Raw genomic sequence first — 18898 nt, 5'->3', positions numbered from 1 at the left:
GAAGCAGATTCTTTTTGATGGGGACCTCTGGGGTAGGGGGCACTGGCAAATGGTAAACTATGAGACCGTGAGAGAAGTCCATTGTCTCCAATGGCCAAGTAAGACCCAGTGACCAGATAACATTGCGACATGCCTATGGCAAGGTTAGTGTCATTCACAATCAGGGAGAAACCACAGGGATTTGATCACGTTCCCCTTATCACTTGGCTGGGGTGATTCTGGAAGGATGGATGTACTTGACCACTTGATGGCACTGTCTTTGAGATTTGCCCATCTGGATCGAGAGACTGTGTATTTCCTTTCCCTGCCTTAAGTCATAGACTATCAATCCAAAATGTGCAGTGCAGGTTGGCACAGCTTTTGCTGGCTGTTCTCTGTCGTTCAGTCTGACCACATACCAGCCCCAGACTTTCCCTGGCATGCACCGAACTAGAATTTCCATCAGGTGCTGGCGGAACAGGTAATGGGGCGATATTCTAACCGGTTTCCGCTCAGCCTCAGGGGGTGACAGTTCTCAGTAAAACAATTCCTAGCACTCTGTACTTGAAACTTGATTTACTGTGATTGTAAATCATAAAAATAATCTGTGCTATGTTGATTTGACGTAACAATCAATGTCTGTTTAACAAATGGCCTACGGTAGTTTTTGTCTGTTATCTCCTTTCAAAGACAATGTTTGACTTTGTATCCCATACTTCATGTTCTATCTCAAAGCACAAGCGGCAGAAATGCTCACTTATGCGTAAATATACTCAAAGGTAAAAGATTTATTTATTGGTAAAAGCCTTAAATTGGCCAATTTTTTGACTTTTCATCTGTAAAGAAAAATGCTTTCAAAAATGAGATTGCCTCCAGATGCCGCGGATTACACGGCACTCCCTCAGATGTAAAAGCAGATGAGACGGAATATCCTGGTCCCCGATTCCATCCCATTCTTATCTCCGCATAGCTCTTCGTAAGTGAACTTGACAAGTGTTGTGGGCCGAGAGGAAGATAGACTACTTCAGTAAACAAGAAAAAGAGTTTTCCCCCTCACATGGCAAATGAGCTTTCTAATAGAAATTTCTCTATGCAGGGGAAGATATTACAATTTTCAACACACAACAAATATATTTTCTAGACAAAAAAATACATTTCATTACACGTGATGCACTTTCTATTGTACATTAACTGCCTTTTCTGCTTTGAATAGTAAAACACTATTTTCTACTGTAAACTGTCTGCAATTTATTTTTGTGGGCCTGGTATTTTTTTTTCCCAGGGAGTAAGAACATTCCATTATAGGCTGGTCTCAGTGAATATACATTATTTAAGAAGTGACTGGCTTGCGTGAACATCTGTGCTTCTCTGGGCATCTTCACAGAGTAGGCAACAGTTAATGTCTTGGATAGAACAGCTAATTTGATTAACATAATTAGTTTGTAATTAGTAAATTTACTGGAGTCCTTGACTATGAAGCCCTCAGCAGCTATAATAAACATGTATGTCTTGTAAAATAAGATTATTGCCTATTCCCGATACTAATATAATTTTTCCCAGCGATGTTTCTTTGGGGTTAAAAAAGCTTAGAAGTTTTTTTTTTTTTTAACTCTCTGAAGATTGTATTCCTTGCTGACCCTTGTTGAGAACGACAGTACCGGAGCCGCTCTTTCTTCATTATTGAATGTATCTGGCCCTGATTCCCATGTGGATTGGGTCTTCCATAGGATTGTGTTGTATTTAGAAGCTTAGTTTATCTAGTTAAACTTGGTATCAGTTTAGCAAAATGATAAAAGTTAGATTCTCCTCTACTGTCTGGAACCTCTAGCCATTGTGTGCCGGCTGGTCTTATGTCAACGTGACCCACGCTAGAGTCATCTGCAAGGGAGGAACCTTAAGATCAGGCTCTAAGGCATTTTCTTAATTAGTGATTGACGAGGAAGGGTTCAGCGCATTGTCTGGCGATCCTGGGTTCTAGAAGAAAGCAGGCTGAGGAAGCCATGAGGAGCAAGCCAGTAAGAAGCACCCCTCCATGGCCTCTGCATCAACTCCTGCCTCCAGGCTTCTACCTGGCTGAGTTCCTGTGCTGGCTTCCTTTGGTGAGCGAGTACGATATAGAAGTATAAGCCCAATAGAACTTTTTCTCCCCGGCTCGGTTTTTGATCGATGTTTTGTTGCAGGAATAGGAGCCCTACCATTGGTTCTCAGACAGGGTTACAGAACCAATCATGAGTTCCCTCCTGTTAAATGGCCCTTTAATCAGGCAGCTGTTGGTTACCCTTCAAGACAGGCATGTCACTACTGTACCAATGGGCACATCTTGTTGAGTGGTGGTTGTTCTCAAAGAAGTCCCCATTCTTATGGAAAAAAAAGCATTTTGTCTATATTTCATCGTGTAGAATGTGTTTAGTCCTATTTTCTACAATTAATACCATCTTTGCAAACTTGTCATTTCATTTTAACATTTTTTTATTAGTTCTTTGAGGAAGTCCTTTCATTTTTATCATTCTTGATGAAGCTAACAGGGTTGTGCCCACGAGACCATGCTTTTCTCTACATTTGAAAGCTGGTTTTGATTATTTTCACATACAGCTTGATGGTTTTTCTTCGCTGCAGCAGAAGTAGATAAAAATGAACCGAGGCAGTAACAGTTCTCAAACCAGGGAATGTTATTCAGCCTTAGAGAAAGAGTTGAGTTGTGATACCTGCTACAGGGTGAATGGACCTTTATGACATGAGCTGAACAGATGGTTGACAGAGGAGGACACACGCTGTAACAGTGGGCAGACTTGGGGACACAAAAGTACAGGGGCTCGACAGTAGTGGAAGTGGGTAAAACATTGCGTATTAAGGAGAAATGGAGCCAGGTGCTGGTGGCACACGCCTTTAATCCCAGCACTTAGGAGGCAGAGGCAAGAGGATCCCTGTGAGTTTGAGGGCCAGCCTGGTCTACAGAGTGAGTTCCAAGACAGGCAGTGCTAGAAGTTTGTTGGCGATTAAGAAGTCTTGGATCAGGTAGTGGTGATTGATTAATATTGTCAATGTGTTTAATGAAGCACACTTAATGAATATTCAAAATAAGTGTATTATAGATTTTTATCACAAGACAAACTTAAATAAAAACATAGGTAAGATTCTGCCAAGATATTGCCTTTGAGAAGAAAAGAGAGGTCAGGGTGGCCTAGGAACAGAATGAACTAGAAGCATGTCTAAGTAAAAAGAAGAATATGCTTTGGAGTCTACCTTGGGTTTAAATCTCAGACTAACATCGCAAACTGCAAAGAAGGCCAAGCTAGAGAAACGTCCAAGCTTCACTTTCCATGCATGACCAAAGGGGACAATAAGAATGTCTTCATACAGTGTTAGCACAAGAATCGAAGCGGTTTGGGATGACAGACGTATGGAACCCCCAGTCCCCCTGCAGGGTCACTGTGAGTGTAATCCCCCTGGACTCCCTTTTGAGTTCTGAGCCTGATTAGATTCCAGTCTGTGCAGTCTCATCGTCTGATATGAGGCCTAGCAATGCTCAGAAGCATGCAGCCTGCATAAGAACACCCCTGTGCTTGCCGTCAGAACCAGTGAGGCCGTGGTGCCCTCCCCTGCATCCCTTACTCAACGGTTTATCACTGTGACTAGAATCTGTATGGAATTTCCCCCTTTTCAGGCAACCCTCTTAGGCTGCTTTATAACCGTGTGGTCTACAAGCGATGTCTTCTGCTTTTCGAGTCTAGGATTCTGTCAGGGTGATGGTGGCCCAGCATCAGCAGGTGGTAGGGAATGCCGCCAGTGTTTAATGGGATAGTAGGATTTGCTTTTGTTTTTGTTTGCCTTCTTGAGACAAGCTCTCACTACGTAGAGCAGGCTGTCCTCAAAACTTTAATCCTACCGCCTCAGCCTCTTGAGTACTGAGATTATAGGCATGTGCCACCATGTCAGCATGTCCAGTTGATCCTGGCATTTGCTTTACTCCCTACAGCATTCCTATCACCTCTTCCTTGCTACAAAGCTCACATTTACAAACTTGGGGAGAACGTCTGTTTCAGACTGAACTCTGAAGGAGAGGTGTCTTCTAATTCACCTCCACATGCACTGAGTCTGAACAAAACACACGTGTAGATGCTATGGGAGCTGTGAATAAGAGCCTTCATTTTCCAAGGTTCAATAAAAAGAACCTGAGGGTAATAACGTCCACTAGGAAATTATGACTATCTTTTCATAACTTCAAAGGACATTCATTGTTCAGCTGTCTTTCTGAAAACGGTTCATTTAAAATTAGTATCTTGAATACTTGTCTTTTGGGGGATTTTCTGTATCAAGGCAGGAAGGAAAGGGAACTTAAAGCCACATTGTACTCTACTTAGTGGCAAAAGGAAGAAGGGAAGACCAAATGGTTTCAGTCGCTGGGCTTTTGTGTGGCTGACTTCATTCCTTTTCTAACGCGTGCTTTACAGAAGATACACAAATGTGAAAAATCCCACAGCGGCAAGATGAGCTGGCTGGGTCCTCAGTACCTGCCACAAGGACAGAAAGCAACAGAAAGTCTGGCGGTAATTGCATTAAATGCTTTTATCGTGGTACTTTAGCTGCATCTACTCGAGTGCTGACTTCTCTCCTGCCCTGCACTCTGAGTCACCGACTGTATATGGTCTATTTTTAGCAAAGATTTTTCTCTTCATGTCACTTGTCTTGTACTGAATATACTTCAGGTGGTACTTTTGTACCCAGGACTGAATACACTTAAGGTTGTACTCTCGTACCCAGGACTGAAAGAGGGAGCAAAGGATTTACAAGGAGGCGTGAAAATGTTATCAACAAAGATTACACGAACCCAATATGGTAGAAGTCAAGATTTATTGAAAAAAATTAATATCTTTGCTATAAAATTTGTAACAGGAATATTTTCCGAATGTTCTTCAATGCATAAACCTGAATGTTACATACCAAGCACGGGACAGCAGCTGCAGCTCCTCTCTCTATTTACAGGTTATGAAAATTGTTATGCAGTCCATGTGAAAAGAACGCACGATGGAGAACTGTTACGTTAGAAAAATAATATCCTTGATAAAGCATTCTCAAGGAGTCCAATCATAGTTTTCTGCCTCTTCAATAAGGCAAAAAGTCCCTGGAACAGCATATAACTTAATTTACAAAATACAATAACTGTTCAGACACATATTCAAGTTTTCTTTTGGTATGATTTTTTTCCCCACTGTAAAATCACCTTTGTTATTTTGCTGGGTTTTTTGTTTGTTTTATTAACAGAAAGACCTTCAGGAAAATGTCATTTAATGTTTTCAGCTATACAGTACATATACAACTCTGTAGCCTAGCAACCACCATTGCTACACGGTCATTCACTTTAAGCATTTGCTCGGTGCTCTACTCTGCCACAACGCCTGTGTTGAGACCTTTGTGGTCATTGACTGTGGAACCATTGCTTGGTATTCAGAGGGACAGGTCCGTCATAGTAAAGTACGAGGATTTGTCTAGTTTAAGGAACTGGTACACAATTACATTTCCACTCACAAGAAAACGCCACAGATGTCACTGAACAAGGCTTTGGTGGCTCCGCACAGGTCCCCCCGCTGGCCGACCCCAACCCTCCTGCTCCTCCACTGTACAGTCCTGGCCGGCTTCGGACGGCTTTGTTTCCAGCTTTGCTGGCCATTGGTTAGGTCGTTTTAATTCCTTCAAAGGCACACAACTTCCATCTCTTTTCCAACGTTGCTCCCACGCCAGTGAATTCCTGTTTGAACATGCGTGGCAGCCTCATCAGAAGCATCTCAATTTCATTGGCAGATATCTGTGTGGAAGAAAGAGAAGTCAGTTTTGGGAAAGGAGCCCACCCAAAAGCTAGGAATGGCTAGGCCTAGGGAAGTCCCGCTTTCTGTGGAGACAGTAGTTTTCTCCTTGGCTGAACGCTGGGCACTTGTCCTGTCTGTGAGTGCTGGGCAGCACGGATAGTGGGATGGGCTAGGGGTTTCTGGCTTCACCCTTCCTTCCTGTGGACAGAGAGATGCCTCCCTGGCAGAGCCAGGCCTTAACCTTCCCTGACATAAAAGGTTCAGAGCAAACTCCTTCCCCTGCTGTGCTTAGTGTCACCTGCCTGGGGCAGAAACTTTCTGTAGCTCATCAGGAATCAGAGGCCTTAAGGCTGGATTTCTTGCTATTCAACCTCTTTCTCTTAAAGATGATAAAGATTTAGGAATGAAGACTAAACTTCAAACCTAAAGCAGCGAAAACCTTGATAGTCGTCATTTAAAAAAAAAAAAGTCGCAATGTCTAGACAGATGTTTTAGTTCACAATTCCCCTTAAATTTTCAAAAACCAGGGATTTATTACATTCATGATTTTGCTTTAAAAGAAGAACAAATGAACGCTGATCTTCCCTGACACAGCCACTGTTATTGTTTGCCTGTTTGCCTCCTAACCTGGGGTGCGGGGCGAGAACCTGTACACCAATGTGGCTAATTTGGGGGCTAATATTCTGTTTGAAACCCCTATCTGCTATTGTTAAGAGTTAAATGAACCTTAGAAAGATAATTAGTCTCTTTAAGCCTTAGCGCATGGGAGTAAAATTAAGGATGGTGTCAAAGCCATTGGCTTAGCCAGATTTGTGCCCATGGCAATGCTCCATGTATCAGGGGGTCATCGTCTTTTATGGTGTAATTGCCTCAGACAGACAGTTGTCATCTGTGCTTCCTAATTAGCAACAGTAAGACTGTCCTTTTGGCCTTTTATGAGAAATTCAATTCGACCATATTTAATATTTACATGGAGAGCATTCCTTATGTATCAATATTCCTAAACCCATACTGTAAATTTTTAGTAAAAAAGGCATTCCTGAAAGGCAAAACAGTTTATATTCTTAAAAAAATACTTTATGTGTGTGTATAGTGTATGTGTGGGGATGCAGAGGAGTGGGTCTGATCTTAGGGCCTGAGTTACAGGTAGTTATGAGCTACCTGTTGTGAGTAATAGAAACTAGACTCGGGTCTTTTGAAGCGGAAGCAGTAAATACTCTTAACCATTGAATCATCTCTCCATCCCTTAATAGACCATTGTCTGATGTCTGTGTGAACAATTTGAAATCTAAATGGTACTGCACCATAAAACCATCTTAGAAGGATCATTAGATTCCCAAGTCGACCCACAAAAAGCCATTAAACAGTTTGTTCTCTTAGTGACCTTGCAAAGTTATGTCCCCTTCCCATGGGTACCGTAAGGGCACAGCATGGACTTCCACACCCTCACTTCTTACTCCACGAGATATATGTGTATCAAAGGCAGCACTTGGGAGAGACCTGAGCATGTGGGTTTGGCCTGGACACTGGTCTGCTTCTGTGTTTGCTCTTCAGCTCGAGTGGACAGCCAGGCACGAAGGGCATTGCGGTGAAACACCAGTCACCTGGGGCTCCTGTTCCGCGCACAGCTGCTTCTCTGGGACCCTGGGGTAGCGCTCTGGGAATGGAGCCCAGAGCATCTCTTTTGAACGAGCTCCCTCAACAATCCTTCTGAGAGGGTCCATGCGGGTGAAGAATCGAGGCTTCAGTCAGGCAGTCGTGGAGTGTACTCTGGGCTAAGCCTCAAGCAGCGTGGTCTTGGGCAGCTCACTTACTGCTCGTGACGTTCAGTTCTTCCAATGTATAATAGAAATACCATACCCTTGTGTGGTTGGGAGGAGAATTCAGGGCAAATCAAAAACTCTCACTTTTTTTTCTTTCTGTCTCCACACAGCATGTGGACAGACAACAGTGCTAGCACCAGAAGTTTTGTGCAGAGGATCAAGGTCTGTGGTCAAAGGCCTCATGAGACGAGCACACTCCTGTATGTATGTGGTTGAACTTCGTGTTAGGCCCGCGAGACATTTTCTTTCCGTAACTGACACACCTAAACCCATGAGGGTTGTGCATGGTAGCAGAGTAATCTGTGTTGCTGCTGTAGATATTCAGATCACGTGATGTTCAAATCAGGCCTCCTCAGGGATCACTTACCCAGTTTTATGTGTATGAGGGTTTGGCCTGCTTGTAAGCCTGTACCCTACGTGGCACGCAGTGCCCACAGAGGCCACAAGAGGGCGCCTGGTTCTCTGGACCTGGAGTCATAGGTGGCTGTGGCTACCATGTGGGCGCTGGGAAAGGAGCCTAAGTCCTCTGGAAGATCAGCACGTTCTCTTGACTGCTGACCCATCTCTCCAGCCCTGGCCATTCAGAAGACAGTTTCTTTGTGCTTTATGAGGCCAGGTTGCCCCTTTACAAGCGCTTTTCTTCCCTTTCCTAACTCTTTTTTCCCTTACTTTACACAAGAGAGTTCTGTGAGGCTTTATGAGGGCATGCTGCCCCCGTCACAAAAGCCTTTCTTTCTCTTATAGAAGGCCATGCCAGTCAGTCAGGCACCATTCTCTGGATGGGCCATCTTCCCCCAGACCAAGCAGAGGCCATAGCGGTGAAGGCAGACTGGGGTAAGCCAGTAGTTAGTGTCTGGGTAACTATTCCCTCCCTGGGGAACATGGGAAGAAGCCCTAGGAAGGAGGGAAACCGCTACACTTTTGAGGGGGAAAAGAAGAACCTGAAGACACCTATCTATTCTGGAGGCAGTGGCCCTGGGACAGCAAGTGCGTGTAGCCACCTTGCAGCTGACTGGGAATATCTGACAACAGTTGAGCCAGACTTGTAAGAACAAAACAACCTCCCCCTCCCCAAGGTTCTATAATTCTAACTATGCTCTCACGAGATAGGGACGCATTTACAAATATGGAAACTGAGGGGCCAGGTAACTCGAGCAGGGTGAGCCAGGCACTGAGAGTAGGGCTGGCTTGGGTCCAGGCATTAGAGTTGGAGAGCCATGTTTTTATCAGAAGGCTGCAAGGAGGCGATTAACAACAGTCTTTGGGTCACGCCTCTGTATTCATGGGGCAATGCTGGCTGCGAGGCAACTGTGTGAAGGAGGGCTGGGCAGAGTGGTGCCCATACCCACAACCAAACCCTGAGAAGGCCAACTGGATCAGGCTCATGTACACTGTCTTAGTTAGGGTTTCTATTGCTATGATAAAATCCCATAACCAATAAAGTAAGTTGGGGAGGAAAGGGTTTTTTCGGCTTATACTTTCACGTTGATGTTTATAGCAAAGGAAGGCGGGGCAGGAACCTGGAGGCAGGAGCTGATGCAGAGGCCATGGAGGGCTGCTTACTGGCTTGCTCCCCTGGTTTACCCAGCCTGCTTTCTCATAAGCCCAGGACCACCAGACCAGGGACGGCACCACCTGCCATGGGCGGCGCTCTCCCAGTTTGATCACTAATTGAGAAAATGCCCTACAGCTGGATCTCATGGAGACATTTCCTCAATGGAGGCTCCTTCCTCTCTGACTCTGGTTTGTGTCAAGGTGACACGAAACCAGCCAGTACACACACTTTCATGCTGCAACTAAGTACCATCCCAGAAATCGCAACCAAGCGGCAGCAGGTGATGGGCAGCCATGGCCAACACTCACTTCAAGGTACTGTACTCTCTTTAGACCTGTTTTCTCATCCATAGGACCAGGGACTTCATGGGAGGCAGCTCACTCAATGCTCTGAGGACTTGATCTGAGTGCTGGCTTCTACTGTTAGTGTGAGTTCTGGCATGAATCATTTGAAAACTACCTATCTGCTAGGCTGTGCACAGAGCTCAAAGTGAAGACTAAGACTCTTTCTAGAGACACAGGCTTTAAGTTCTTGCAGCGTCCCAAGCGTAGTGAACTACCCTTCCTGCTGGTAGTGTCAGCCAAGAGCCAGGTCTGCTTGGTGGTGGGGCAGAGCCCTTCAGATGAAGTCCTCCCAACACACCTAGCAGATCAGGGGCTTTCACCTGGTCCTAGGAACCTTCCTAAAGACACTCACCATGTGTGATGGAGGGAGGGTGATCCTAACGACACTCACCATGTGTGATGGAGGGAGGGTGATCCTAAGGACACTCACCATGTGTGATGGAGGGAGGGTGATCCTAACGACACTCACCATGTGTGATGGAGGGAGGGTCATCCTAACGACACTCACCATGTGTGATGGAGGGAGGGTGATCCTAAGGACACTCACCATGTGTGATGGAGGGAGGATGATCCTAACGACACTCACCATGTGTGATGGAGGGAGGGTGATCCTAACGACACTCACCATGTGTGATGGAGGGAGGGTGATAAGAAGTTGCTGCTGGGCCGGTGGGATGGATTTTGGGTCTCTCCCAGCTCCTGATGCTTTTATGATGTTTTGAACTTGGGAATAAGTAGATTTTTTTTTTAAAAAAAATAATTTATTTTATGTTCACTGGTGTTTTGCCTGCATGTACATCTATATGAGGCCACCAGAGGCCCTGGAACTGGAGTTACAGACTGTTGTGAACTGCCATGTGGGTGCTGGGAATTGAACCTGGGTCCTCTGGAAGAGCAGCCAGTGCTCTTAACTGCTGAGCCACCTTGACAGCCCCTAAGCAGTATGTTTATTTGCCCCATCTTCTCCTTACTAGCTGCCACCTCTTCTTATCCTCCTCTCACAGTGTCCCTTCCTCCCGGTTCTCTCTCGGGTTTCTAATAATTAGTCCTTCAGGAAGGACTGAGCTATGACCAACATCACAACAGAAAACAGGCGGAAAGGCTCCCTAATAACTCAAGGGTTGATGTGGCGTGCCATCACAGGGGAAACCTGTGAGACCGGCTCCATTTGTTTCCTGCCCTGCTGGCTCTAGCTCCAGGCGACAGACTCTTCACTAGGCCTGAAGACACAGGCACCAGTTAGCACCAGCGGGCAAGCCAGTGAAGCCATGGAGCCTGCACGTCCTACACCAGCCCTACACCATCAGGTAAGGCAGGTTGGAGGAGGAAGGGTTCTTGCTTGGGGCACTGAAAAGATGCCATCCAGGCTGTGCCTCGGTGGAAAGTCCACAAGGTCAAGTGCAAAGTCCTGGTTCCTTCCCCAGGATGTACTGGCTTTTGACTTTCAGAGTGTGTGTGATACATCGTGTTCCTTCCTGTAACAAGCATGGTCTGAACAAGCATGGCCACCGTAGGCTAAGCAGTCAGTGCAGATGAGGAAGGAAGAGGAGCGAAAGGAAGGGCTTAAAGAGAATAAAGGAAGGAAGAAATTGGGAGAGGGAGGTTCGGAAGAGGAAGGGATAAGCAAGGAGGAATTAAGAGAACGAGAGGACTTTGAAGAAAAATGAGAGAAGGAAGGAAGGGATGAGAGGCCACATGGGCTAATGACCTAGAAGGAAGCTGACCAGAGCTGGCCTCCAGGATGCTCTTTTCTCAGGTTTTGAGATCTCAGACTGCGATCTCACCCTGCTGAAGTTGGTACTTCAGTCATGTCTGATTTTCCAGTTAATACTTTTTGGGTGGGGGTGGAGTTGCTGGTACTGAACCCAGGACCTTGTGCACGTGATTCAGGTACTCCTATCTTTTTATATGTTACACCATTTCCTCAACTATAAGCCCTCTGAGAGCAGACTCTAGCTTGCATGCCTGCTGTGTGCTGCCGTCTTGCCCTGTTCCTGGACTGGAGGACTAGCCTGGTCACCTGAAAAGGACGGATATAGTCTAGTATCGCTTGGGTGTCATGTAACCCTCTCTGCTTCGAGGTTTTTTTTTCTCTTTTGCAGTCAGGTGGAGAGTTTATTCCCTTCTGGAGGTGGTATAAAAAGCACAGTCATTACAGTCTGTCTTTGCAATTCTTCATTAATGCTTGGTGACAGCTGGCTGTTAACACCAGCGCATATATCACGGGGATGATTGTTCACGTGGGAAATTTAAACACACCACTAGGATCATTTCCCCCATCTTTGCTATCCTCCAACAGTCCAGGAGAGATCACTGAGCCATCCGGGCGAAATCGGGGTCTCCTGAAAACTAGAGAGATGCTGAAATCCTGGATGTGCACAGGGATGCTTTACAAGCCCTGACGATCTTTCCTGGGTGGAAGATGCTCACCTGCCTCTGAGCACCCAAGCTGATGGGATGTCCTACTGCAGAGGCAGGTCCACCTGCATCTGGCAGGATCCGCTGTCAAGTCATACTGGGTCTCTTGTTTTGGAACCAGATCTTCCACGTTAGGAATTTGGGGGGTAGGCTGTAGATTATGCAGAGGGGGCGGGGCAGCCTGCCACATACAGAGGACAGAATTGCCATCCTTTGAAGAGGGAAATTTGTCCTGAGTGGTGATACATGCCTTTAATCCCAACATTTGGGAGTCAGGCAGGTAGAGCTTTTTGAGTTTGAGGTTAGTTTGGTCTTTCTAGTTGGTCTACATAGAGTTCCAGGCTAGTCAGAGCTGAAATCCTGTCTCAAAACAAAATACATATGTATTTACATGTATATTTAAAATTGGAGAAGAGCCCCTAGACCAGTGGTTCGCAACCCCTTTGGGGGTCAAATGACCCTTTTACAGGGGTTGCATATCAGATATTTACAAATTATGATTCATAATAGCAGCACAATTATAGTCATAAAGTAGCAACTAAACAATATACGATTGGAGTCGCCACAACCTGAGGAGCCATATTAAAGGGTCACAGCATTAGGAAGGCTGGGGACCACTGCTCTCGACTATCTGTATGAGCATTAGAAGTAGCAAAGGAAGAAAGCAGCTGCCATAGCTCCACTCCAGCGTCGGTGTGGCTTAGCATTAGTAGGAGGGTGGGGGGAAGGGTGGCACTGCTCAGCTCCCAGCTGGGATTCCATTCCAAGGTGAGTGAAACCTTGGTCAAAACGGAGCTGTCTGTTCTGAAGATTCAGCGCAGCCTCCTGAAGCCTTTGCCCTGTCTCTTGGAAGGCCCGTTCTGGCTTTGTCTTACATTTCTGAGAGAAGACAGGTGGGTGAATGAGAGTGGGCAGCTGGGAGAAAGCCAAGGGTGGGGGTGGGGGAGCACATAAGTGTCATTATCAAGAACAAGAATAATATTTAACTGGAAAATGGCCTATTACTGGGCTACATGGTTTTAGGAGCCATGAACAATTTACATGCCCAGCATAATTTAGATTAATTCCTGCCGTTCCTTCCATTCCCATAAGCAGCCTTCGGGGAGATGCTAGTAAAAAACAGTTACATTGCAGGGCTGGACCAGGCCTGCTTTTCCTGCTTTCCTCAGTCCGGGGGTGAACAGAATCTAAATGCTGGTTTACAATTGTGCTGCTGCTGGTGGTGTCAAACCTCAAGGAAACCGAGTTGCTCTGAGTGGAGACTTCATAAACTATTTTTATCAGAGGCAGAGAACTCGACATGTGGTGGTAGGACAGACCCATCTTGCTGCAATGCAGCAGTAACCAAAGCTCTGTACAGGGCCGCGACTCCCAGTTCATTCTGATTAACCAGAGGCAGCTGGGCTTGGCTGCTGCCTTGGAGACCCACAGCATCCTCAGACTGCCTGCTGGTCCAGGACTATGAGCCTTTTGGCAGTTGATCTGGGCACAAGGCCCTGGTGAATACTCATTTTGCTCTCTCTCTTAAGCTCTGAAGATAGGGCATTCCAGAATCCAGCAATTCTGGATTTTAAAACCTAAATGTCCCCGAAGCCTCGCAGGGCTAGAGAGACTATGTGGTGCAGTCCTTGGCACTCAGCAGTTGGGGAGTCCTTTGTGACACATTTACCTCAGGGATGAGGACAAAGCTTGGCAGCACTACTGGGCATATCCCTGAGGACATGTGGGCAACAGCAGAGGTGAAGGGAGTCCCCATGTATTTCCTTTCTGAGGGAAACACATTGCTGCCTTCTCAATGAGAACTGCCCTTAGAGTCCTAAGGATTTCACCATGGCTAGATGATGTGGATGTGTCCATGTGGTTACCACAGCCTTTTGGGGCACCTTTACTACCAGAGCAGGAGGGAACACTAGTCTTCAGACCACAGGGCTGTCTGGGGCAGCTTTGTACACTGTAGTTAGGCCGTTATCCCAGGATAACCGGGGTAACGGGATGAAGCCATTATGAGACTTGCCCGGATGAAGCAGGTCTGGAGAAGGCTCTGGCTGAGGCCTAGCTTCTCTCCACTACCCGGAGATGTTACAGAAGAAGAGTCCAGGGGGAGAAATGTCCTGTCCATAGGCATACACAGACAGAGGCTTTATAGGTCCCATTTCTGGTGGGCTTTCCCCAGTGGCAGCAGAAAGAATCCCAGTTCCTACTGCTACTTCATTTAAGTGGCTTCCAGTCACTGTTCCTTATGACACCATCCCTGCATGTGGGCATTCCAGAGTGGTTCTTGTGTCTATTTCTACTCATATAGGGGTCTGGGTATATACCAATCCCAGATCTTGACAGGGGATGCCATTACATGGCCCCTCCACTCTCCATCATGTCTGCTGAACTGTTGTGTGCCCACTGTGTGTGGCCCACAGAGAGTAGCAAGTCTTTGTACGCACCAGAACACAACTGGCCAAAACCACCGAACATAGCCAAGGAATCTACACGTAGACTATTCTAAAGTGCCCAGACAAAACTCAGAGTCAACATCATGTAACAAACTGACCTCCTAAGGCCACCATCAGAGAGAACCACTTTCTGAGAAGACCTTCTCCACCCTGGGAAAGTAGTAGCAGCTGATCTACCCCATGCAGAAATTTCAGGGGAGGGACACAAGGACTATATATTCCACAGCAATTAAAATAAACAATATCTACTAAAGAACTCAAAAGTTGATTATATGAGAAACTCAAGAAATTCAACACACTACAGATAGTTATAGTTCAAATACAATCAAGAAGAAAATGGTTACAAGTGAGCCACCTAGATTGTACCACAAAGACAGAAGCTTGACTAACTCAGTAACGAGCAATGAGACGGGATCCATACTAAAATATCTACCAAGGAAAAGCCCAGGGTCACATGGCTTCACTACTGAATCTTACAAAACTTCTGAGGGGGCTAATGCTGATTATCTTGAATTATTCTGAAGAACTGCAATCCAAAGGCCTTGCCAAACTCATTCTATGTTACCAAAACCAGTACTATCCTGTTACCAAAACCTCACAAGGACACACACACACACACACACACACACACACACATAAATACTGATCCAAAAATGCTTAAGAAAGTGCTAGCCAATTAAATTTAGCAACATACCAAAAAGATCAGTACATCAAAAAGATCAAAATGACAGTGAAGTTATGAGTGATTCTGCATATGCAAATAAATAAATGCAATTTATCACATTAATAATAATAATCCAAGTAGAAAACACATGATAAAGTCAATGTCCCTCATAATAAAGTTTCTAAATAGATTAGTTATATTTTAACATAATAAAGGCTGTACATGACAAACCCATAACTAACATCATACAAAATAGGGAAATGCTGAAAGCATTTGATATAAGATCAGAAACAATATAAATTTGTGAAATAAATGTTAAAAATAGTTTCAGAAAATCCCTGAAACTGATCAAATTCACTAGTCCACTCCCTCCCTACCCAAGCATATATAAGCAGTAAGGACTTCTGAAAAACAATTTCAGACCAGCTGAACTGTCTAGAAGAAAGCCAAGTCCATTGATGTGCACAGAAATGGCTGAGACCAACTGGTCTACCAGAAAGAACACTCTGTAACCCAAATGAGCAGCCTGAAACTTTTGCAGTGTGCTCCAGGTTTCCAGCTTTGGTGAAGGGTCACCCATGGTGCAGGGGGCTTTTGGTGATGCAGCTGTCTTTATGTCATGTCTGTTCTGATAAATAACACCAATAAAACTATTGATGCTCCAGTTTGGATCCTGATTTTGATCTGTCATCAGTTTCCTATCTGGGGTGAATAGATCTTTCTCCATGTGTGCCCATGAATATAGCGTCACACATACAGGAATAGTTGAATACAGGTATCATAAAGGGGAAAAAGGAAAATAGGGGGAGAACAATATAAAAGAGAGAGGTAAAAGGGATAAATAACACTAAAGATATTTGAAAAAATCCTAGGGAATTATAGTTTATGGTTACATATAATTACATATAATATACAAAAAGCATATGTGGATATATAAAGTTATGTCACTTGGGGTGCAAATACTTCCCCAAGGACCATAAATTATCCAACAAAAACTCTAATACCAGGCAGGATAAATCTCCTTTTGAGTTGTTGGCCAGGGGAATTCAAAAATTCCAACCAAACAAAACAATTACAGGCTATTGTCCTTGCTCTTGGTTGCTTTCCCTGACCTTGAAGGTAAGTCCCTTGCTGACTTTGAACTCAGGCCTTTCAGGAATCAAGCCAGAACTGATCTGGAAGCTTCCTTCCTGAGGATCAGCTCTCTATAGTATCTGAAGGTGCTATGCAGCTACCCAGAACCTACTCAGATAAAGACTGGACAATAAGACATCTCCAAAGGTACAATGTGGTCCTTAGATCTAGCAAAAACCAACAGCTCTCTAATTGGATGAAAGTCTGCTCAACAGGAGAAAATTCATGCCTACTATAAACCTAGTCAACTATCCATTGCCAAGCCCATGGAACCCAGAGAACAACATACTGCCACACTTTTCTAAACCACGGCAATTTCTAAGTGCATTCGTACTTCCTTAGACCCACAAACCAGTGTAGCTCTTGCTTCTCATCCAGGAGCTTCTTTTTGCAGCAGGGACCATTACAGAAAGCCACAAATGGTCAAAATGCAAAGAAGAACTACCCATGCCCAGTTCTAACAGGAACATCTACAACACAGCCCCTACACCTAAGGCTCAGGAAACACGGCAAAAGAGGGATGGAAATACTTTATGAGCCAGAGGACGCACGCTATGAGATTGTCTCTTCTATGCATGACAGGGAACCTTCACCCATGTAATCTCAACAATACAGTAGCCTACACAACACCTGGGCAATGGCAGTACCAGTTGACATGCCATTCCAAGATAGATGGTGAAATTTAGCATGGCGTCAACCCTAGATGAAGAACTACAGGCAATTAAAGACTATTGAGAAAGGATTAATATTAGTCCTCCCTATGGATGAGTCTCTAATTGATTATCCAAAACAAGTGATCCTTCCTAAAATATACACATTGGAACAACACTAAATGGACTCCAATTGCTGTATTTATATTTATATATGTAACAATAATAAAGAGAAATAATTCAATCAGTAAATGGACAGGTGAACTGAACTAACAGCTTTCAAAAAATGTGACTGGTCAGTATATAAAGAAAAATTTTAAAAATGTGTAACATCCTTGGCTATCACAGAAATGCGAATCAGAACTACAAGGAGGTTCTTTATCACCCTATTTAGAACGGTTATTAGGAAGACAAATAGCAGATGCTGCTGAGGACATGGGGAAAGGAACCTATGCTACTGGTGGGACTGTAACTTGGTCCATCCACCATGGAAATCATGGGGGAGTTTCTGTAAAACACTTAAATGTAGGGACTAGGGAGATATTTCAGTGTTTAAGAGCACTAACTGCTCCTCCAGAGGACCGTAGTTTAATTCCCAGCACCTACATCAGAGCTAACAACCATGTGTAAATCCATTTCCATGGAGACCCACCCTCTCTTGGCCTCTGCAGGTACCTCACACTCAGTGTATATATACACCAGCACAGAGAGGCAGGTGCTGTACCTCACTCATCTGGTGAGAGGGAAGCTTTGTTAACCAATTATCTTTAAGAGGTGGAACCAAATTAGGGTGTGGCTTTCTGGGACCCAGAGAGAAACGGGTGCTCTGCCCAGATGCGCTCGCTCGCTCTCTCTCCTCTCTCTCTCTCTCTCTCTCTCTCTGTGGCTCCCTCGCAGCACAGCTGAGCTTGAACTTCTCGTTCCTGTTTCGTTAGTTTTCCCCTTATAATAAATAAAACTATAATTGTTTTATCTTTTAGTTAGCCTGGTTATTTCCCGAATTGAGCTAACTTCTACAATCTGGAAACAGGCATTTGATGTTAAGTGGAATAGCAGGTAACGAGAGAGTAGCTGATCAATCCACACTGCGAGAATTTAGGAAAATACCACACTAAACTGCCCTAATCTGTACAATTAATATGCATGAATGGGAAATACTTAAAGCCTACAATCTAACTCCTTTCGTCTTTCATAAAAAGGCACAAATATTCAACTGAAAACCACTAGCAGCTCCAGATGATTCCTCTCCAAGGAGGAATCTCAGGTTTACTTAAAGATCAAGCTGCTGTGTGGTCATGCGCAGGTAATGTCATCCGCAGCAAATGAGGACGCTGCGTGGTGATGTAATCCTGTAATCCCTGTTAACCACTGACCCAGAGCTGCAGGCTGACTGGCTGCTCAAACAAGGTCCGTGTCCTCTTCTTTCCCTGATGGTGGCGCGTCTATTTATTCTCCCCATCTTTAGGGCAATTTCCCCTGGCTCCCAGGGATCTCTCTGGTTATCACATTAGCTGCTGTGATCACCCCTCTTGTGGCTCTCCCTGCCAGCCCTGGTAAACGGTGTGGCTTTGCCAACAATAGCCCCTCTCAACTTTTCACCTTAACACAGAAATTTCACCTTTTTCCTTTGTCTCTTTGCATTTGTCCAAAACACTGCTAATTATCAGACGAGAAAGCGGAGCTTCAGAAAAACGGCATGGTAGCGTCTGATGCTGAGGGTGGCCCTGCAGGGACACAGCTGAGGATAACTTGACAGACATTTTTTTTTTATTTTTTAACACTCAGAAAATAATGCTAAAAACAGCTGTTGATGGCATTTTCTTGTCCATCCCATCAGATCTTTAAGCTATTGACGATGACGGTCCCTCCATGTGAAGTCTCTAACATGGACTCTTGCGTGGACATGGCCTAAGTAAGGGACCTGCCTCGTTAGCCACTCTCGCCTTCCTCCTGGTCTTGGAAACTTTCGCGCCAATCTGGACTTTCCAGTCTCTCCCAAGCTTTTCAAAGCACTTGGGCATCTTTTGACAGTGACAAGTCATTGTCACTTTGAATAACTGATTTTTCTTTATATAAAGAC

The 18898-nt window shown here is 44.9% G+C and overlaps 1 protein-coding gene across 4 annotated transcripts in view; it reads right to left on the bottom strand.

Moving 5' to 3' along the window:
- Positions 1–4811: 4811 nt before the first annotated feature.
- Enox1 (ecto-NOX disulfide-thiol exchanger 1) overlaps positions 4812–18898 on the bottom strand; it is a 554924-nt gene continuing 540837 nt past the window's right edge. For all 4 annotated transcript variants that reach the window (XM_048422010.3, XM_087912247.1, XM_048422009.3 and 1 more), the window contains one exon: positions 4812–5782. In XM_048422010.3, the coding sequence (XP_048277967.1) occupies positions 5651–5782 (132 nt within the window). In that variant the 3' untranslated portion in view covers positions 4812–5650. The remainder of the gene's footprint in view (positions 5783–18898) is intronic.

Source organism: Myodes glareolus, chromosome 12 (genome assembly GCF_982192425.1).
Source record: "Myodes glareolus chromosome 12, mMyoGla1.1, whole genome shotgun sequence".
Classification (NCBI taxonomy): domain Eukaryota; kingdom Metazoa; phylum Chordata; class Mammalia; order Rodentia; family Cricetidae; genus Myodes; species Myodes glareolus.
Note: the sequence above shows the minus strand (reverse complement) of the source record. Positions and strands in the feature narration are given on the sequence as shown.